Source organism: Canis lupus, chromosome 18 (genome assembly GCF_003254725.2).
Source record: "Canis lupus dingo isolate Sandy chromosome 18, ASM325472v2, whole genome shotgun sequence".
NCBI classification, from domain to species: domain Eukaryota; kingdom Metazoa; phylum Chordata; class Mammalia; order Carnivora; family Canidae; genus Canis; species Canis lupus.
This window is the reverse complement of record NC_064260.1, coordinates 16,461,680-16,485,040: the sequence shown is the minus strand read 5'-3', so window position 1 is coordinate 16,485,040 and position 23,361 is coordinate 16,461,680. Positions and strand designations below refer to the sequence as shown.

The 23,361-nt window shown below is 39.4% G+C and overlaps 1 protein-coding gene across 2 annotated transcripts in view; it reads right to left on the bottom strand.

The window, feature by feature from the left end:
- RELN (reelin) overlaps positions 1-23,361 on the bottom strand; it is a 492,310-nt gene that overhangs the window by 273,523 nt on the left and 195,426 nt on the right. For both annotated transcript variants that reach the window (XR_007403524.1, XM_025449216.2), the window contains exon 4: positions 12,472-12,542. Coding sequence is in view for 1 of the 2 variants with exons in the window: in XM_025449216.2 (XP_025305001.1) it covers positions 12,472-12,542 (71 nt within the window). In the remaining variant the exon portion in view is untranslated. The remainder of the gene's footprint in view (positions 1-12,471; positions 12,543-23,361) is intronic.

Below are 23,361 nucleotides of genomic sequence, written 5' to 3'. Positions count from 1 at the left end.
TCTTGCCATAGAAGCTTCATACTCTAATTAGAGTTAACTTCCTATGGGCTGGGGAAGGGGTCCATTTGGGGAAAAGATAATCAATCCCTCTCTATCTCAGCCACAATCCTAAAAGCTGGAGTGGAAATGAGGGCTGCTCAGACTGTGAGTTCCCATGGCTAGAGACTCTATCTCGTGTATCTCTGCATCCCCTGCCTAGTAACAACAATTGGCACATAGTTGCTTCAAAAATGTTAGTTTATTGGGCAACGATAACACAAGACATCAATTATTGGACACTAATAATACCAGCAAGACATTGCTGTTAGGAAATTCTAATGTTCTCTGTTCCCTCCCGTGTTGGTCACTGGAACCTCTGTTATAATCTTCATGTTATCTTACTTCTGACTCACCTTTATAAGCCTAAGGATACACTGTACAATTCACCTTGTTCTAAAATAAAGGCAGCTTATCAAAAAGGAAAAAAAAAACAACACCCCAAAACGGAAACTACAAAAAAGCCAAACCAAAAAGGGCAGACAATCAAACAAGTTAATAAAGCGGAAAACACAGAGATGATGATAAATGAGGGTCAGAATAAAACTACATCCAGTTGACATGAGTAAGATGCATGCTCTGACGTCTTGAGTTGGGTCCTACTATAAAGTGACAGAAGCCATAAAGTTACGGAAATTGAAGAGTTTGTAACATGAAAAGAAAACACATTGCTCAGGACAAGGGAGGCATTTTGGGTACAGAGACTTGAGAGCCGTCTCTCCTGTGTTTTCTTAGAATGAAGACACTGAGTAACATGAAGAACATCATTTGAAAAAACATCCATCCAACTGTGAGTTTTATAGAGCTGCTCCTAACAAAGTCCATCAATGTGGAAGGAGTGTCCAATGCCTAAGTATGATTATAAAAATGATTCTAGGGCGCAGGAAGTGCAGACTGGCCAGTGAAGAAATAATAGTGGTTAGACAATTTTGGAAAGGTATATCTGTTCTGTGTGGTTCATTCATTCCCTCAGCCAATAACTGAGTGCCCGGATGCTGTGCCAGCTTCTGAGGATATAAAAATGATCCGGTCTCTCCTGGATCAAGGGGTTTACAGTACAGTAGAAAATACGTGTAGAAGTTAACACCTAACAATGCAATACAGTGAACTAAATTTGGTTAGTAAGTAGCAGGTGGAATAATGATAAAAATAAAGATGATGGAGGAGAAGAGGCTTGAGCTGGATCTTTCGGATGAGGGCAATTTCATCAGTGAGGTGGAGGAGGTGATGAGAAGGGTGAAGAGTCGGCAGGAAAAGGAAGCAGCATGTTTAAGCCACAGAGACAGGCGACAGGACGGCATGTCTGATGAAGTCAGTGCTCACTGCAGTTGAGCCAGAGAGTGACGTGTTAGGCGAGGCGGGGGGGCAGTGGGAGAGAGCCAGAATGCAGAGATGAGGCTGGAGGGATGGGTAGAGTCAGGGGGCCTTTGAAAGCTGGGGTAAGTGGCACAAATGGAGGCATTTTCAGAGTTTGAGGCTGGGAGTAAAAAAAAAAAAAAACAACAAATGATGTTTGTGTTGAAGAACATTTTGATACATGTGTGGAAGACCTGAACTAAAGAAATGGATATGTAAAAAAAGAAAAGGATTAGGAGATACTAAGAATATACAATAAATTAGTCTTAGACACATTGGATACAGACCTGGATGAAAGAAAGGAATGAGGAAAGGAATGTTACCCGGGTCTCTGATTGGGTTGATTAAATCACTACCCAGAACTGCAAGAAAGGGATCCCGATGTGGGGAAAAGTCAAGTTCAGTCTAGAATATGTGGAGTTCAAGGTACCTAAATGACATCAAAATGTAAATGCCTAGTAATGATAATGATAGTTAACATTCAGAGAGTATTTATGTGCTAGCTACCATCCTATGCACATCGTTGTTGCATTTAATCCTCACGACTTGACCATGTTTCTTCGGGCACAGAGTATTGTGCCAGGCTCTTGGGAATGGCACGGGATGCAGCATAATATGTGTTAATTAATAATAATGAATTCCAACTCTTGAAAACATGATTATGAAAATCTGTATTATTTATTACATTAAACAACTGAATCTCTGAATTTAAAAATACAGTTGGATTAATAGGTCGCATGAAATAATATTTTGCAATCCAAAATAAAATTATAATTTAAGGTGTGTTCCATACACTTTGCTCCCCTCCCCTGAGTGATTCATTATAAAGATCCCAAACCTAGGCTTTTTGTCCTTCAAAATATAGGAGAATCTAGCAGATTATATAGCAACTTGAGTAGAAAGTGTACTTCTCTGGATCCAAAAGAACTCAATGTCAAATTCTTCTCAGGCATAAATCTTAGTGTTTTGACTTTGGACTAGATAAAGCTGTCAAGTGGGAATGTATATAACCCTGAGAACGGAAAAGAAGGCTGTTTAAATCTAGGTTCAATCACCTTGGGATAAATAGCCCCAGTTCAAAACACCATTCTTTAGGAAATTAAAAAAGTAGTCAGACCCACCTTGAGCCAGTAGCAAGAAATTTTACTATGGCCCCATGAGTCAGCTCTTCGTCCTTGTTTCTTTAACTCTCATCTGTCCTCAGGATCACTTAGGAACATTTTTTGCCTGCCACAGCTGTAGGAAGGCTATAGCAGGTGGTGAGACCTTGAAGCAAGATTAAGGGTTCCTAGATGGTTTTACCAAAGTCTCCTAATTCAACTCTCTTCGTTTGTAAATTACAAGGATAGGGATGTTAGGAACACAGAGCTGGAACCGCTAAACTGAAATGTAAGCTCCAGAATAGCCATGGGGAAAACAGATGTATTTGAAAAGCAAAAATTTTAACACTGGGCAAATTCAAATGGAACGCATCATTATTTTTCACTTTAACCATTAAAGTAAATATGGTAAAACCCAATTCTATTAGTTGATTCTGACTTGTGCCGTGTGAATTAATCTAAAAAATTTGAATTTCAGGGTACTGGAAAAACATTTAGCCATCTAAGTTACTGAGTAAAAAAAAGAATAGGCAAGGGAAGATTTTGGAAGGTCTTTTTTTTTTAAGATTTTATTTATTTATACATGAGAGACACAGAAAGAGAGAGGCAGAGACACAGGCAGAGGGAGAAGCAGGCTCCTCGCAGGAAGCCCCATGGGGGACTCTATCCCGGGACCCTGGGATCACACCCTGGGCTGAAGGTAGGTGCTAAACCGCTGAGCCACCCACAGATCCCCAATTTTGGAAGGTCTGATGTAAAATTATACGGTGTTTGGGTATAGAAGATATTCTTTTTCAGCTTTATTCAGGTATAATTGACAAATAAAAATTGTATGTATTTAAGGGATATAACTCGATGTTTTGATGTATGTATACATTGTGAAATAATCACCACTATCAAGCTAATTACCATATCCATCACCTTAAAAAGTATTCTTAACGTGCTGAAAAATATCTAGGTAGGTTAAAGCCCTTCTTCCCTTGCTTACTGAACTTTTTATCTCCCTCCATCTCACAGTTTAAACAAACGTTCACCAGTCCTTATTACAAAGAATTTAAAAATTCCAGAGTTTGGGATCTGAATGCAGTAAATACACTGCCTAGCCCGTGGTCCAGCAGCCCCTAGAGGGTACAGCCACACTGTCTACCGCTCTCCGCTCTCAGAGTGATGAACAGCAGAACAACTGCTGAGCATGGCAGAAAGCAGCCAAGGTTTTTGGCTCCTAACTATGAGCCTGATCCCTCTCCCCTGACATAAAACATTTGCCTTTGGTTATATCCACTTCCATCAGCCCAACAACAGAGAATTCCAGCATGGTTTATAAATGGCATGCACCCTTTGGGGCCACTACAGGGCATGACTGCTGTCGGCCGTTCAGCCTGCCATCTGGCCTTGCTAAATAATCAATGTATGTGTGTGAAGGGGGCATGCCAAGAAGCTCACAGGCCACTGAATAAACACACGCGCCATTATTCCCCCTGCCCTGCCCCCACCAGGACGTGGGCGCGCTGCTGGACCAGCAGCAGCCATGCTGGTAACACTCACATCAGCTTCACATTTGCCACTTCTGTCTTACAGGGGCTTCAGAAGTGTGTATTCTCTCCTAGGTGTTCAGGGCATTGCAGTGGCGATGATTCTTTTTTAGTGAAGTTGGGGGTTCCTTTTTAATGTCTACTTTTTAAAATTTAAGAATCTACTTTGTATAATGGAACCAACATTGATTTGGCAGTGAGCCCTGAGATTTGGATTCTAGTCCCGCCATTTATGAGTAGTGTATATTTTGACAAGTTAACTCTCTTGGCTTTGTTGCTAATCTACAGATGAGGAACTTACAGTCCCAGGATCAGGCATAAATTCAAATATGTCCTCATTCCCAGTCTATACATTCGCTAACCACACTTACCTCAACATTTTCAACAGGCTTCTTATAGGTGATTCTGAGGGATCTGACTTTGGTCTGCAGACCTTTCTATATTGTTCGATAGTAACTCCTGTAAAAGCCTGACTTATCCTAGTTCTTTTCAGGTTTTCAGTCTCTTCTGAAATTGCCTGCTACTCTGATCACCTGTAACAGTGGTTCACAAAACATTACCACATTTGTCTTTAAAATCACTTAGTGGCAGGGTACATGGATGGCTCAGTTAGTTAAATGGCCAACTCTTGGTTTCAGCTCAGGTCATGATCCCAGGTTGTGGGATCGAGCTCTGCATCAGGCTCTACACTCAGTGGGGAGTCGGCTTGAGGATTCTTTCTCTGCCCTTCCCACCACCCCCACAAACAAATAAATCAATCTTGAAAAAATAAGATAAAATCACTTAGTGACATTTTGGACAATCCCCCAGATGGTCGCATGGCTAACTGCCTTACCTCCTTCTTGGTCTTTGCTCTGATGTCACCTCCTCAGTGAGAATCACCTGATTTAGTTGCCATCTATTTAAAATTGCCGTCTGCCTCTTCTCCTTCCACCCAACTGTGTAATCTTACCCTGCTCAATTTTTAGTTTTTGGTTTTTCCGATAGCATTTGCCACCTCCTAACATGTATCACATTTAATCACTTATTATATCTCATATCTGTCATTTCTTTCCTCTCCACTGTAATATAGGCTCCAGGGGAGCAGGGATCGCTGTTCTGTTCACTGATATATCCTGAGATCTAGCCTGGAACAGTGCAGGGCCCATGGTAGGCACTCAAAAATCTTTGCTGAGTACTGAATATGAATATTGAATGAATTCACTTCTTTATCGTCTACTGCTGGGAATCAATCTAAACAGCTTTCACTTTCAAAACAACTGGGAGTATACAACCTAGCACTTCTCCACCCCTAACCCAGACTGGAAATGAGAAACCTCTGGTTCCTCAAAAGTACTATGACATGTCAGCAAGAGATGTGTTTACAATTACTTAGGGCCTCAGGATTCAAGTTCAAAACCTGAAATCCCTGAACTTGGTGTGTGTTCCAACAGCACTGAGGGGACCCATCAGTGTGTAGATGAAAATCTGTGAATAATTTTCTGATTTCTTAAAATGGTTATTCATACATTTTTTAAACTGAGGTCAGTGTAAAGGACATTCCTTTGTGATATAGCATTCTTTTACAGCCATGCTGACCTATGGTGTTCCATAGCATGAGGTCAGGGTTAAAGAAGATCTCTCAGGAGGCACCTGGGTAGCTCAGTGGTTAAGCATGTGCCTTCAGCTCAGGGCATGATGCTGGGGTCCTAGGATCGAGTCCCGCATCAAGGCCCCCACAGAGCCTGCTTCTCCCTCTGCCTATGTCCCTGCCTCTCTCTTTGTGCCTCTCATGAATAAGTAAATAGAATCTTGAAAATTTAAAAAAAAAAAAAGATCTTTCAGGAAGGGCAGTGATTTTTCAATTGCAAAGTGTTTAAGGTGATCAATCAGCAAACATTTATAGAGCATCTGCTTTTATGCCAAGTATTGTTAGGTATTCAGAGAAACAAAAAATTAAGTCATGGTTCCTGCCTTCATGAAGCTTTCAGCTGAAGGACATGAGCAGTTAAAGAATTATAACGCAGACCAATCATGTTAAGAAAGTCAGGCAAGGGATCCCTGGGTGGCTTGGAGGTTTCGCGCCTGCCTTTGGCCCAGGGCGTGATCCTGGAGTCCCGGGATCGAGTCCTGCGTCGGGCTCCTGGCATGGAGCCTGCTTCTCCCTCTGCCTGTCTCTCTCTCTCTCTATGTCTATCATAAATAAATAAAAATAAATCTTTTTTTAAAAAAAAGAAAGTCAGGCAAGTCATCCCAAAGAAAGAGGCGTGGGAGTTATCATTTAGAATCTTACTGCAATTCTTGAAGTCCATTTACCTCAACAGAGTTGTCCCTTCTGCTTCGTAAGTATAACCCTATATTTGTTATTGTGTGTGTGTGTGGGGGGGGAATTTTTGTTATTCCTTTACAACCTAAATGACAGAAATTTACTGTAAAAATTTTTAAAAATACAGATAAGTTTTAAAAAAATTAAACATCCACAATCTCACCACATTGATCTACTTACTCAGGCTTTTTATTTTGCATTAGCTGACTATGAATAAAACTCTTCTCCAACAAGATCCTTCCCCTTTATCATTAACTGAGCCTGTACTTTGTATCCAGACTCTGAAAGTAAGGTTACACAGAGCTTAGATCCAGAGACCTACTTCTCTATGATTCCAAAGCCTTCATAAAGCCTAAATCCAAAAGTAAATGACTGTCGACCACCACTCTCTCCTTAGCCTCAAGAAAGGAAAAGTAACCCCTGGCATCTGGAAGCTGGCCTGGCACTCATAGATGGGCTTTGCTGTTCTTCCAATGAACGGAAATGATTTCACAGAACATCATCTGCAGACAAAGGTGCTCTGTCTGGGATTGTGATGGGTCAAGACTGACACAGGACCATTTCATAATCATGCCTAAACACAGACACAACCAGAATACTGTCCCACACACAATACACCAAGCATTCCCTTCTCCTCGCTAATAGTCGTGGCTATGTTGTCTTTTTACAGTCATAGCTTAACCTTCACTCCAGTCTTCCTCCCCTATAGATAGGATTTTTTGAGATCTCTAACCAGAATTACTGGTTACAGCATCCAATACAGAGCAAAGCCCTACTTCTACAAACCTTAGCCAAAATCAGGAAATACAGGCCCAAATATCATAATCCTTTGTAACATCCTCTCATTGAGATGTCCCATGGTTCCATGGCGTGCCTTCTCCATACTGAAACAAACATTACACCCAACCCATCAACTATGAGGGTGCTCCCAGTGGTCTTTGGCTGCAAGACACTGGATGCTTATAAATATGCTCTGTGTCTATCAGGGGGTGTAGGAGGGAAAGAGAGAGTCCCCACCCTTCCCTTGAGTCTGTTTTCCCCTCTGGTCATCCTCTCTCTCTCTCTCTCCTTCCCTTAAATCTTTGATTTTTTTCAAACCCTCAACTTTAAACATTGCCTCACATTTACTTCTCAACTCACAGTAATCTTCCTTCCCTTGACTGTCTGTCTCCAAAGTCTGGGCAAGAGCTTTCCAAACTACAAGGCAGCTTCAGGTGGTCTGGCCTCTCCTGAAACCAACCTCATTTATAATAAAATCACCAATGACCTTCTAACTGCAAAATCTTAAAGCTTTTTCTCATACTTCATCCTCTCTTCTCTCAGAAGTCTTTGTCCCTGCTGAACACCACCCCCATGATGAAATGTCTTCCTTGAGTCTCCCAGTCTCCCAAGCTGGCCCTTTCTCCAGAATCCCTTTTTCTTCCTGCTTCTGAGCCATCACTAGCCTTCCACACTGGGGCCCTTCCTCCCCTCTCCCGAGGATCTCCTGGATGAGCACATTCTCTCCTCAGCACCAATATCCTGAGGATTCTCAGATCTGCCCTCCTTCCCAGCAGGCTGGTGGAAGGCCCTGCAGGGATGGAAGCAACTTCCTCAGGGACAATGTGTTGAAGTCCAATTTGTTCTGTTCTCTTCCAAACACCTCTAATGTTTCTTCATTTCTTCTCTTGGTCCCAGGCATCACTGGCCACCAAGTCCCCCAGGCCAGAAAACACAGAATCACCCTGGACCCTCTTCCTGCCCTCACTTCCTATATGATCACATCTTCTCTGAAGTATCTCTACCATGTCCCCTTCTTCTTCTAGTCGCCAAGACCCAATTTTCATTCAGCTTAAAATTTAGCTCTCACCTCGGCGATACAGCATCCTACTACTGTGTTTAGCTTCCTCCAACTCCTAGCCCCTGCAACCCACTCCACCCCCAATCCCAGAACAATGTTGGAACTCCCGAGCAAATGGAGGGCCCTTACAACCTGCTCCACTTATCTTCCCAGCTTAGCTATAAGGACCTGCTGGGTAGCTTCCTCTTTCCCACATCTATCAGGCTAGTTTCATTCATTCAATACACATTTACTGGCTGCATACAGACATTGTGTGAGGCCTTAGTGATTCGGTAATAAAAAGCACAGTCCCTGTCCTCAAGGAGCCTGTATCTAATGGCAGACAAGGCACCTGTGATAATTTTCTTATTAAAATATGCAATATATGGTTGTCAAGTAAAATGAACACATGCTGAAGGAAGTGCTTCATTTGAAAGGTGGTGTAATGTGATGGTTAATACCATGGGCTACTGGCCAAAGTGCCTGAGCTCCCGGCCCAGCTCTGCCAATTTCTAGCTGTGTGACCTTAAGCAAGTTGTTCTCACTGTGTCTTCGTTTCATCATCTTTAAAGTGGAGGTAATAATCGTTCCTTCTTCAGAGAGTTGCTGTAAAGATGAAATGAAGTCACGTTTGCAGAATGAATGGGTAGAGTGGAGTCTGGCATATAACAGCACTGACAGTGTTTCCATTTGTATTATTATTGTGCCTTGAGAGGTATGCCTAGGGAGTATGTTACCACGTAGGAGAGTCGCCAAGACCAGCTTGATGAGGAGCTTGAGGAAGATCAGAGAGTTTTTTCCTCAGGAGGAGGCAATACTTAAGCAGGGTCTGAAAGCCTGAGTGAGCCACACAAGACATATAAAGGTAGTCCAGCCCAAGAAAATGGGGGAGTGTGTAAATAATACAAGGTGATGGAGTAAGGTGCTTTCTGGGAATTTTAAGGTATAAAGGAGAGGATGACAAGAAATGAGGTGGGGAGGGGTTCCTGGGTGGCTCAGTCAGTTAAGTGTCCAATTCTTGGTTTGGGCTCAGGTCATGAGTTCACAGTAGTTGGATCAAGCCCCAAGTTGGGCTCTGTGCTCAGCATGGAGTCTGCTTCAGATTCTCTCTCCCTTTCCCTCCCTCTCTCTCTCTCTCAAATGTATACATAAAATCTTTTTTTTTTTTAAGATTTTATTTATTTATTCATGAGAGACACACAGTGAGAGGCAGAGGCATAAGCAGAAGGAGAAGCAGGCTCCTCTGGGATCTCAGAATCACGCCCTGAGCCAAACGCAGACACTCAATCACTGAGCCACCTAGCTGTCCCAATGCATAAAATCTAAAAAAAACTAAAACAAAACAAAACAAAAGCAAAGAAAAGAAGTAAGATGGGGGAAGCAAATTGAAGCCACGTTGTAAGGGATTTTCTTTGTATGCTGTGAAAAGCAGTAGAGATTTTTACCTGGAAGATGAACTATTACCTCCAAGTGAGATATTGAAGGGTTTTAAGCAGGGACATGATAGATCATGTTTTCATAGAATCATGTTTCAATTTTAGAAAGCTCATTATAGCAGTCCTGCTTAGGGTGCTGGGAAAGCGGGAGCAAGGAATCCCAAGAGGAGGCTATTAAGCAAAGCCCAAAGGAGATGATAGGGTCTGATCGAAGGTGGGTCAGTAGAAATGGGAAGGAGACAGATGGAAATTCCTCTCCTTTTTTCTTAAGCTGCTGCTAACCCCTCAGGACTTGCTCCCTGGGGAGCCTTTCCTAAAGCCCCCAGGCAAAGGTAGCTGGTCTGCCATTTACGCCCCAGCCCTGGAGAACAGGACAAGGGTCTTTCTTTACATGTATAGCCATATTTAGCACTTGAGCTAAGAGAGGATTTTGTAGGTGTTAGATACATGTTTGCAAAATAAAATCCTTCAATGGATGTCTTTTAAGGAAAAGGACGAGATGACAGACTAGGACTAGTATGTTTTCTAACCCTTTTACTTTTTCAATATGCTTAGCCACCAATACAGTCTTATAAAAATAGCTGTCCTCAAGCCCACAAAGCAAAATTTGCTTTGTTTAAATTGTTTAATAAAAATCAACAAACCTACTGACTATGTTGTAATTGAGAGACACTATGCTTTGGCATATAGTGACTGTCATTTTCTTCTCTTATAAATACATTAAATATTCACTATCCAATGTATAAGAAATTATAACATATTAAATTTATGTTATTTTATTTAAGGGGATAATTAATGTTTTAATTAAAAGTGGATAGGTCCAAAATAGATATATGGTTTATAGCACCAATTATTTCCCTTATTATTCCTGACAGCAGGAAGCCATCACTCTTTAGTATTTTTTCCACCCTATCTTGGATGGATTGATATGATTTCAATTGATTAGGAGCTGTTGAAAAGCTCAATGTTTTCCTTTGGTCCTGGGCTGAATAGCATTTTTAATAACATCCACATCTACCATTGTGTAAATCATATTTGTGTGCAATCTGACTATATAAGGCTTCTTTTTTTTTAACCCATTGGTTGGGAATTTTTTTCCCACTGGTTTTCTTGGCTTTTTCTTTTCATTTTAAATGAAGCCAATTCCAACAATTCATTTACAATAGAAAAGACTAAAAAATCCAATCCTTAAAAGAGATCAGCTTTTAGAACAATGTTAAATGTTAATAAAATTGGACATATCTTTTTCTGACACCATGTATTTTTCAGGATATTAATGTTCACTATGTTCCATAGTGTTCTATATTTTCAGTATTGTGGAACACTCTCGGTCTGAAAAAAGACTTACATTGTGATAGATTTCTTGAGCTTACTAGACATTTTTGCATCTACAAAAGTCACTGTAAAATTCTGCTCAACCCAAGAACACTGAAAATATATTTGAAGCTATAATCAGAATGGACTTTTCTGAATCAAGATATATATATATATATATATATATGCACAGAAGTTTGCCAGTAATAATCATCAAGTATCACATTAGTTAGATAAAGCCATATTGAGGATTTATATATTACTACAAATAATAAATAGTATTTTCTTAGGCCTTTCAAAAACTCATATAACTTCTCCTCATTTCTTTCCTAAGCCCATTAGGAAAAATATAACTAGTGGAAATTTCCTTTAAGTTCAAAAATGTAATTCTTAAGTTAACAAATTTCCCCAAAATATCATTGTGTAAACAAAAATTGATATGCCTATGTTGATGGTGAAAATGGCAAAAACTCATATAACTCATATAACTTCTCCTCATTTCTTTCCTAAGCCCATTAGCAAAAATATAACTAGTGGAAATTTCCTTTAAGTTCAAAAATGTAATTCTTAAGTTAACAAATTTCCCCAAAATATCATTGTGTAAACAAAAATTGATATGCCTATGTTGATGGTGAAAATGGCATGACATTAACAAAGACTATCTTCAAATGTATTCACTGTCAAATGCTTAAATCAGTGAATAGATGTATGGCTGAGAAAACCTTGTATTCAATCTATCGCCATTTTTTTTATTGTCATGTTTTTTAATGGTAATATGCCAAGTTCTAGGGAACCAAAGAGTTCTAACAGTATAGTTCTATGCTTGAGAAGCTCAGTCTCTGATGGGTAGTATTCATTTCTTTTCATAGGAAAATTCTACAGTAAGTGGTAGGTGCTACAATGAAGTCAGGTGGAAGGTCAAGAAATAGAGTGAACAAATTTGTGTGGGGGCATTGATACTGTTTTCCACCCTTTCATTGTGTGTGCATATGTGTGTACATGTGCATATATGCATCTGGTACAAGTAAAAGTCAGGGTGTTAATAAGGCACTCACAAAATGTAAGTCATTTAATGTGACTCCTTAATGTCCAGTTAATGTATCTAAAATGATACAGTATCTACATACGAATCTGAAATTAATGGCCCACACAGTTGAAACAAGAATATAAATACTGTACAGAAGATCATGTTTAAAAAAAATAGAAACATTTTCAATGAAGTTGGTAAGAAATTTAAGTGGTAAATTAAGCAGATATGTTTTTTGTAGAAGTCTAAAACTACTGAGATTTATATTTCTAGGCCAACTAAATGTAATTAGAGAAAAAATGGGAAAAGTAGATAAATTTTTTCTTGGTTTGTTTTACTCACACTTAGTATTTTCAGAAGTCTACAGATCTTTAGCAATAATTATTAAGTATGTAATTTTTAGGGATATAAAGGGATCAATAATTCCATTTTTAAAGCATCGTGATAAAGTAACAGTGATGAAATAGTTACTCAGTACATGGAACATCAGGCCACCATGAATAATTTTGATACAACTAACATAGAGGAGTCAGAGTTGTTTCTTACCTCCTTGTTCACACAACTGCTGGGCTAACGCATCTTTGAAAATAATCTGGCCCCTGTGTGTCGCCGTAGCCCTGAAAATGAATAGGAAAGGTTAACCTAAATCTTGTAATAAGTATGGTGATAATTTCAAGTATTTTAAAAAATTTTTGAAAAAAACTTATTTTAAAATGTTATTTGTATAGATACAATCTTTAAAAAAAAAATGAGGGCATTTGAACAGTGATACAAATGAACAAGAGTCAAGGCTTAAACCAAGGGCTCTGAGTTGAGAATTATCTTCTGGTTTTCCTTTGTAAAGATATTGTAACATTTGTGGGCTTATTCCAAAAACAGCAGATGTGAGCAAATCCTGGATAGAAAAAAAGGATAGAAAGGGTGCCTATTAAAATTTCTTCCTCAAGAAACTGATATAAAATGTTTTGTGAAGCAATAACGATATTAGCACTGGAGAAAGATGCTCCAAATGTACTTTTTTCTAAAATCAACATTTCACCATAACACATAGAACGTTTAGACAGAGAATTACATTTTTCCTAAAGTATTTTTTTAAATAGGGCTATTCAGAGCTTTCATAATTACAAAATCTGCCATAATAAAATACACCTTTTCTCCCTACAGGGTCTAACTCACATTTGAAGAAGATGTGCATCTTTTACTTCTTCTAATCAGAGCTGTGCACATTTATTGGTAAAAAAAAAATAGCACCCTTGCAGCAGATGTGTTATTCAATGGCTATAATGGGAATTGTCTTATTAAAGGGAGACTTATTTATGACTTATATTTGAAATATTTTTCCTTAAAAAGAGCTTTTCTGGCACAAAATATATTGTTTGAGCAAATTTAAAACAGAAAATCATGCCTCAAGAAAATTGATTTTAGGAAAGAAGCCATACAAAAATCTTTGAAAATAACTAAAAAACATTAACATTAAATCTCAACTTTAGGTCTACAAAAACCACCTCAGGACAAAAAATAATTTGATTCAGCCATCATTTACTGAAGATGGGTTACATATAAGACACTGTGCTAGGTCACCAGAAGGCAAAGTTTGGCCTCTGCATTTCCCCTCCATTTGTGCACCTCTCCGACCTCTCCGACAATATCCTGTACTTTGTGGGGCCCGCAGGACCTCATGGCTCCCAACATTCTCCATCCCAGTCTCTACATGGCTGTGCCTTCCTCCTCCATGCTGTGGACCTTTCCGATTTCTATTCCCCGCTGAGGTGTTGCTATCGTAAGTATCAGCCCCCAGGACCCAACTCTTCAAAAGTAATGTGACAAACTAAGCCATACTGAAATGTTAATGGGTGATATCGCTCCAAGCTAACATATTTCAGCAGTGAAACAGAAAATATTACACACACACACACACACACACACACACACAGACACACACACACAATGGCACAACGGTTAGAGCTCTGAATGGTAGAAGGGATACAGAATTGGAGAGAAAAGTCACTGGACAGCCTTCGTCTCATCCTACATGTGAGGTTTATAAAGGAATCTGCCCTTGTTGCATATTAATCATTATCAAAATTACTTATAAACAGACTTCACGACATTATATATTCACATATATTTATAGGTTTTTCTTTGCTTTTAGCAAGCTGAAAATGAGGAGAACTAAACATAGGGCCAATCCAAGCCATAACCGTGGTGTACAGATTCACTAAGCAGTTACAGGTGTTATGCCTAGAGGGGACATGGAAACTTGATTTACCTAAATACGTTTCATTGTCAAATCTCAATCAAGTCCAGAGCTTCTGAGTTTGCACACACCTCTAATGGCAACACAACAATCATAAATGAAAAAATTTAATTGGACATTTGCTTTGGAAGGAATATATTTCCTGAACTCACAAACCACCAAGAAAAGTCCCACAACATACGGTGTTTAATTGTTCACTTTAGTTGTCTTCTGATTGTGAGTATATAATGTCCCTATTGTAATATTCCTCATTAGTTATCATTGTGCCAGTCTACATTCCCATGAAAACAATGGGGCCAATATTCCTAGATAAAACTCAGGTAACAGAGGTTTTGTCTTTTCCCTGCATGTCAAAGATATTGAAATAGCCTGGTCGCTGCCTAGCACCTTGTGAATAGTCTTACACCGCTTTCCCCATTACTCCATTTCCTCAGATTTAGTATTTGTTGCTTTTATTCATATTCTTATTTCTGCTACTCTGGTGCCTATGAATAAATTTCTGAGGGACTAGGGAACAACTGAAACTGAAGGCACTTTCATCATCTAGTCAAAATTTCTTTAGCAGTGGTACTCATTCTTCAAACAAATATATGAAATTTCAATATATTTCTCTATTCCTAGCTTTTGATGTCATCGGGTTCCTTCTCCTCATACAACTTGCTCCTTTTGATCTATTCCCCAAAACTTCCCAGGAACTTTCAGGGTTTTAAAGGGGCAGAGTTTGAAAACTCTTGCACTAAGACCATTTTTTTTTTTTTTTAAGATTTTATCAGCAGAGGGAGAGGCACTCTCCACTGAGCAGGGAGCCCAATACAGAGCTCAATCCCAGGACACTGGTATCATGGCCTGAACTGAAGGCAGGCGCTTAACTGAGCCACCCAGGTTCCCCTAATCTAGCTCTTTATAATGCATGGATCAGGGAACTGAGGCCATCGAAAACATGCTGAGGGTGAGGGGTACACAGCCTGTTAATGGCAGATAGGACCTGGTTCAAGGTCTTGATTCCAGGCCGTGGATTCTTTCCAAGTTTTCAAAAAGTGCTCCACAGTGGTACCTAGGGGTCTCCCTGGGGAGTCCAGGAGGAGCAGCAGGGGGTGCTCCAGGCACCACCACTTCAATCAGAGCACTTGGACTTTATGTGTTCTAAAGTATTTAAATTTTTTTTTAATTTTTATTTATTTATGATAGTCACAGAGAGAGAGAGAGAGAGGCAGAGACACAGGCAGAGGGAGAAGCAGGCTCCATGCACCGGGAGCCTGATGTGGGATTCGATCCTGGGTCTCCAGGATCGCGCCCTGGGCCAAAGGCAGGCGCCAAACCGCTGCACCACCCAGGGATCCCTGTTCTAAAGTATTTAATGTCATTTGAAGGATGGGCTCTGCAATTAGAAACTGTCTTGAGAAGCACACCATGTGCCCAATGTTATTATCTGAAGTCCTCTGCTTGGGAAAAGTCAAAGTAGTAATAATAATATGAGTCGTTATATGTATATATACATATAAACCACTTGTATATATTTATTATGTGTATATACAAACATACATACATGTTTATATATACATTTAAATATACATACATATATCGATAAATGCACACAGAATATGTATATATAAACATATATATAGTTACTACTACTACTACTACTATTATTATTACAACTACCCTTTGCTAGGTACTATTGTAAGGGCTCTAAATAAATGAACTCAACTAATTTTGACAACAGCTCTACAAGGTAGATACAATTACTCCCATTTTTTTTCTGGGACACAGAATTATTTTATGATTCACCTAATATTACACGGCAGATGGTAAAGCCATGATTTTAATTCAAGCAGTCTGACTGTAGGGTCCTTGCTTTTAATCATTACCTTAAATTTTCATTGATCTGGTTCAAAGGTTTAAAGGTAGCTTTCACTCTCTCAGGTAGCTTTCAGGGCCTGATCTTTAAATTCATGTGGCCTATGGCTGACACTCTCTACTCTAACCATTTAGTTTATAGCTGAGCCCTTTTATTTAATCTCCTTTTGGACAAAGGAGATTTTCTGTTTCCAACTGGAAATTTAGCCACTTGGACAGCAACTCCATGGGATTTGCCTTTAAAGATAGCATTTTTTTTCTCTCCTTTAATTTTAATTCCAGTATAGTTAATATACAATGCTATACTGGTTTCAGGTGTAAAAATCAACATTTCTTGATTGCCTCTCCCACAGTATTCTGTGACTCCCTTGGCTTCTAATCAACTCATCAGAGTCCCCTTTCAACTTTGAGTCACATTTCCTCCAACAGCCCCACCACCTCTCATGTCTGTCCTGTTCTCTAATCAAAGACAAGAGCACCAGATGCCAACCTCATCCACACCGCTGCCCGAACCCTGGAGGGATACACAAGACACAAACACATGTTGAACATAATTATCATGTGCATCTCTTTCTTTACAAACCCTTAAACCACTTAGATAACATTTTAATATAAAGATGCCCAACTCTCTGGTAGGTGTATAGTTAATCATTTTAAGGGCTTCCACATTCACATATTATTTTGGGGAAAAGAAAGAACAGAACTCGGGTGACCAGCAAGAACACAACGTCCATCGCTTTATACGAGATGTTAGCTCCACATTCTCAGGGTGTGGCTAATGTCAATAATGGCAAGCCTACTGTGAACTATAAAATACTTCATGATGGTCTACCTACAGAATTATGTCACTTATTCCAAAAATCTTCTATGAATATATATATATTTACATGACAGATTAATGTAAATATATCTAAATATCATAAACATAAATTTATATATTTAAACATAAAAATATATTTGTGTTATATATAGTCAAAAATTGCTAAAAGCACAGTAGCTCAGATTCCAAAGATTCAAAAGTGTCCTCCAATTTTTAATCTAACCTATATTTTTCTTTTCTCATAAACAGCTATGGTAGATGTGACAGGTCTCGTTCATTCTTAGAATTATTTTAGTGTAATTTACAGTTTTCCTTTGGGGGAACATCTATCGAATTTGTGGTGCTAATAACCTTGTTGGCACTACTTTCACTTAATTTTCCCTAAGGAGCAGTAATTTTTCAGAAGAGGTCAGAAAAATCCTTATTGTTCCCCATTCTGAGCAAATTTCTTAAACAAGTTTCTAGGAAGTACTTATCTTCTTGGGAGATACAGATACTTCTAGAGCAAGTTTGCCAACAAGAATCCCTATCAAATAAGTAATTTTAAAATTCCTTTGGGCTATTATGATCTATAATTTAAAAACTCTATAGGTTCTGCCAAATGAAGAAAGCTCATTATAATGACCATATTCAGAGCGTGAAATAGTCATTGTTATGAATTTAAAAGAACATGCCAGATTCTAATTTTAAGTTAAGTAAGTAGTCTGCCCCAGCCATTTAAGAATTAGTATATATCCAGGGGAGGTTCTATGTTGAAGCTCAGTGTCTGGAATCAGAAAGACCAGCATTTAAATGCAGTGAGCTGTCACCTACAAGCTGAGTTTGCCCAACTTCCTTGATCACTCTAGTATTCAGATTCTATATATAAAGATAGGGCTTATAATAATTATTATTTAAAGATATAGGGATCCCTGGGTGGCGCAGCAGTTTGGCACCTGCCTTTGGCCTAGGGTGCGATCCTGGAGACCTGGGATCGAATCCCACGTCGGGCTCCCAGTGCATGGAGCCTGCTTCTCCCTCTGCCTATGTCTCTGCCTCTCTTTCTGTGTGTGACTATCATAAATAAATTTAAAAAATTAAAAAAAATAAAGATATTAATATTCACTATTCAGATACTTGTAGTCTAAATAGATTTCTTTTTTTTTAAGATTTTATTTATGAGAGACACAGACAGACAGGTAGAGACATAGGCAGAGGGAGAAGCAGGCTCCCCACAGAGAACCTGATGTGGGACACAATCCCAAGACCCCAGGATCATGAGCCAGAGGCAGACGCTCAACCACTGTGCTACCCAGGCATCCCTCTATATAGATTTCAAACTTCTGGAATAGTAGGAATAGTTATTTAAAAATAAAATATCCCCTATAAGGCACATATCATAAGGACTTCAACATTTGAGAGAATCAAAACTCTACTTTCCAGTTTACAACTCACTTCAAATGTGCTATATTGCAACCTAGTTTCCAAAAATGGAATAAAATAGGGCTTTAACATAGGTGTTACAATGCCTACTCAAGCATATTGTTTCTTTATTTCATGACTCGATTTGCTCACAAATTACTTACAGAATCATTCTTTTTTTTTTTTTTTTTTTTTTTTTTAAAGATTTTATTTATTTATTCATGATAGTCACAGAGAGAGAGAGAGAGAGAGAGAGAGAGAGGCAGAGACACAGGCAGAGGGAGAAGCAGGCTCCATGCACCGGGAGCCCGACGTGGGATCCGATCCCGGGTCTCCAGGATCGCGCCCTGGGCCAAAGGCAGGCGCCAAACCGCTGCGCCACCCAGGGATCCCCAGAATCATTCTTAAACCCAGGGCAATGTGCTTGACTTCCAGTAGTAGGTTACTTTCCTACCATTCTCTCCTGCTTTACCAATGAGGTCTGGTATGTTACTGTGTCTCGTCCATTCATAGTTGGAAGTTCATTCATTAATTAGCAATCTGACATGAACTACCTAACAGGAAATGTTATTAATATGTGGAACATGGGATAGGAGAGTAGTGGTCTGAATATGGCAAATTTGATATTCAAAGGAATCAGTTCACTTGCAAAGATTCTTGCTCCCTTTTCATCAGCAAACTACTGTACTTGCTAATTAGGTTGTGAACACAGCTTGACCCTTATTAAAACAAGAAAATTCTTTAAAATACATAAAAAGGGGTAATGAATAACTTCAGGGAGAAATTTTATATTAAACTCTCAAACTATGCCAAAGCCATGATAAAAGTTTGTGTGTGTTTTCATTATGCTTTTGCTTTTCAAGGTTCTACTGCTCTTTTAAAATTTATTTTAAGTTTTTATTATTTTTTACAGATTTATTTATTTTATTTTATTTTTTTAAAACATTTTTTATTATTATTTATTTATGATAGTCATACAGAGAGAGAGAGAGAGGCAGAGACACAGGCAGAGGGAGAAGCAGGCTCCATGCACTGGGAGCCTGATGTGGGATTCGATCCCGGGTCTCCAGGATCGCACCCTGGGCCAAAGGCAGGCGCCAAACCGCTGCGCCACCCAGGGATCCCCAGATTTATTTATTTTAGAGAGAGAGAGAGAGAGCATGCATGTGTGCATGAGTTGGGGGAGAGGCAGAGGGAGAGAATCTTCAAGCAGACTCTCTACTGAGTGCAGAGCCTGAATCAGGGCTCAATCCCACAATCCATGAGATCACGACTTGAGCTAAAGCCAAGAGTCAGATGCTCAACTGACTGAACACCAGGCACCCCTGCTCTCTTTTTATAGTTACATCTTTTATTCCTAAGCCATACCACTGTTTTCCTCTGTCAAATGTATAAATATTTCCTTTCCCTTAAAACAAATTTCAGCATTAGTGTTCACTATCCAGTAATCACAAAGTCTATATGTTCTTAAAGACCACACCAAACTCTTAACTATCAAATTTATTAACTATTAACGCTCAAGTTTACCCTTCTTCTCCATATCCACAGCCACTGTTTTTTTCATTTTTTTAAAGACTTTATCTATTTATGAGAGACAGAGAGAGAGAGAGAGAGAGAGAGAGAGAGGCAGAGACACAGGCAGAGGGAGAAACAGGCTCCATGCTGGAAGCCGGACACGGGACTCAATCCCAGGTCTCCAGGATCACGGCCCAGGCCAAAGGTGGCGCTAAACCGCTGAGCACAGCCACTGCCCCACAACCACTGTTTTAATTCAAGATTTAATTATTTTTCATCTGATAAATTGCAATATTCTTGATTAGAACTCCAGTTTAACTCCCATGCCAATCCAACTTCCACATTGTCCCAATTTTCTTGCTAAAATTGCTTGAAATCCTTCTGTGTCTATCACTTAAAGGATTCTGTCAAATTTCTGAGAATAGTATAAAAGGTTTGTCAGGATCTGGTCCCTGCCCATGTGTCTAGCCTCATCTCTCATCTCACCCTGCAACTGAGTGGTAAAGTAGTTCTCGAAGGTTCCAGAATGCATGACTTCGCTCATGTCTCCAGGATTCTCCACCTTTAGTCCACTTCTGCACAGAAGTCTCTTGCCAAAACTTTTATTCTTCCTCTAAAATTTATCCAAAATCAGTCAGCCTGCTATCTTTCCCCAGATGAAATTGACTCCAGAGGAAAAGGAGCTGATGCCAGCACAGCCTATAACTTGCAGAGCTAGGAGCTCTGCATGAGCTGTCCTTCCAAGCTCTCTCTAGCTTGAAGCTTATGCTGGTCCTTTCAGAGCCTAGGGAACCCTCTTGTACCTTCATGGCCTTCAGAATGCCTCCTCAGCTACCTGGTATGTGAGACAATGCAGCATGGGAAATAAGAACAACTGCCTAAGGCAAGGATGGAATGTGCTCCTTGTCCCTGTCTGAACCTGTGCCATCCAGCCTCTTCACCTAGTGTCCTCATTCCATATATGTCTAGAAGGTGTTGCCATGACAGACATCTTTAATCAAGCACAGCATTCTTTGCAATGGATCCTAGACACAGCCTATCTCACTACCTGCAACCCTAGTCTCTAAGCAGCCCCTATGTTTATTCGGAGTGAACATAACATGTAGCCTGCTTAGCATTTCTGGCCTAAGGACATTTCAGGGTGACAGGACCTAGGCAGAGCTCCAGCGCAGACAGTATAGTCAAAGGAGGACTTAGGTTCTGATGTGGAAGAGCCACGATCTCTTTGAGGACCTACATGTACCTACCTGATGAAGATCAAACTGCATATATTATTGGGAAGAAGTTTCTATTGACTTAGTGAAATAGTAAGAAAGTCAAAAGAGGAAAACCCAGTGTTACATTTGGGGATGTCACATGTGAACATAATTAAGCAAAAAATATTTATTAAATAGAAGTCTGAGTGTCTTTTAAAAAAGGGGGGGTGCTTTTATCTCTTTAAGGAGAGAAGTCATTGGCTTATAGTTAGATTTCTGGGATGAATTACAAGCACTGATATAGAAGCATGAAATACTCTTTCAAAAAATTTAGCAGAAAGCATTGAAAAGAAAGTTTATTGTTTATAACAGGAGTTTAATCTCCATTAAAAAGTGAGCAAGGCATCACTGAAAAAGATGCCATGGGGTGATCTTCCTTCCCAATTCAAAAACTTTCAGAGGCCTCTGGCATAGTGAATCAGTAACAGGAATTTTCCAAAGGATAACTTCAACTTGGAATATAATTTGAAGATCTGGGGGGGGGGGGGGTGGAGAAGAAAAGAAAAAAAAAGCAAGAAAAGGAAAAAGGACAATGAAAAAAAGTCTGTGCTTACAAAAAAAAGCCACTTTCTGTACAACTATCACTAGATCCAGAAAAATTTCTCCCAATAGGGTATTTATAATATAGATCTTACACTCTTTGTGTTCATACATAGTAGTTTTAAAAGTATGCATTTGTGTTCTATTGCTATAATTAATTTTGATATTTTCATGTGTGAAAGAGATTTCAGGAATGGAAATCCAACTAATAACTTATGAATTTGAATGGAGACAGTTTAACTTGAGATCAGGGCCAAACCATAACTCCATTTTCCTCTATTCTGAAGTGGATCATTTTTCCACAACAATTTATGTTTGTGATTTCTGAGAGTGTCTTACTATATATGTCAAAAGAAATTCACCAGCTTCCCAGAAGAGATGTGGGTCATGATGTGTGACCACTAGTGCCTGCATGTGGAAATCTGGCAACACAGTGTGTGACCACTAGTGCCTGCATGTGGAAATCTGGCAACACAGAGATAATCTACATTCATCTGGCCATCAAGCTGAAGGTGAAGCAGGGGTCAGAAAACATGATCCAGACATACAGTAATGGTAGCACCAAGGACCAGAAGCTGCTGCCAAAGGCCCAGCAGATACTGCAGGATAGTGAGACCAAGACTGGCATCATCTGCATGCAGCTCCACCAGGCAGTGTAGGTGGGCCAGCTGGAAGCCAGACAGCCCCAGACGAGGCCAAGGGAATCCAGACCTGGGGGCCGTGGAGTCGTGAATTCAGGAGCTGCAGCTCCACTTCCAAGTGGAGCATATAGTGACCAACGGTACCAAGAATCACCAGTGATACTGTGTATAGTCAATCAAGTGTAGCTGGGACTCTGATTCTCACATAGTTTTTTCAATAATTGCTATGTGATACTACATTGCAATAAATAATAATCATTTTGGTGAAAAAGCACTGATAGTTGTAGGGTGTGTAACACAAAAGAGAGGCAAACATTTATCATTGGCAGAATTCTAACGTTTCTTTGCTTTATAAATCAAGAACAAAGTGGATCTAGGGAGGAAAGACACCTCCAAGCAGATAAAACCATGCTGTGCTTTGTCAGTGTGCAAAAGGATTGCTCATTAACTATTAAAAGAAGAAATGCCAAATTTCTCGGGAGTGATCAGAGAATTTTAGAATAAGGGAAGGACGGATTCATGTATCAAGAAGGATTATACCCAGGTGCCAAACATCTGTCAAAAGCTCCCAAATGACATTCTAGGTTTCTAAAACTGAAAGGAGGAGTGCTATATACCAAGATAAAGGACTTTTTATTGTCTAATTTCTAAATAGCTTCATATGAGCTTTATCAGCAATTTGCCTGGTTCGGAAAACCACAAGTAATAGATCTTTGATTATAAACAACAAAAAACACGTACAATTTTTGTTATTAAAAAGATCATGTTATCTCTCCTTCTCCACTAAATAATTCAATAAGCCCTTAAGGATTATGAATGTGATGAAGTGCTAAGATATTAGGTGCTCTAGGTGCTCACATTTCTTAGTCTGGAGTATTGCTATTGACAGAGGATAGGTTGACAGAGGATAGGTGCTCAGCACATAGTTTTTTAGTTAATTTGAACTATGTCTTCTAAACTAGGCTATATGTACCCTAGACACAGGGATTTTTATCTTTTTTTTTTCTATGTTGGCACACAGTGCTGACATATGGTAGTCTTCCTAAATGTTTGTGGAATACATGAATGGTTGGTCGTGTTATGCTTTAATGTTGTTAAATGTTAAATACTTTAATAGCTAATCAGTAAATTATCACATAAACACTTTGA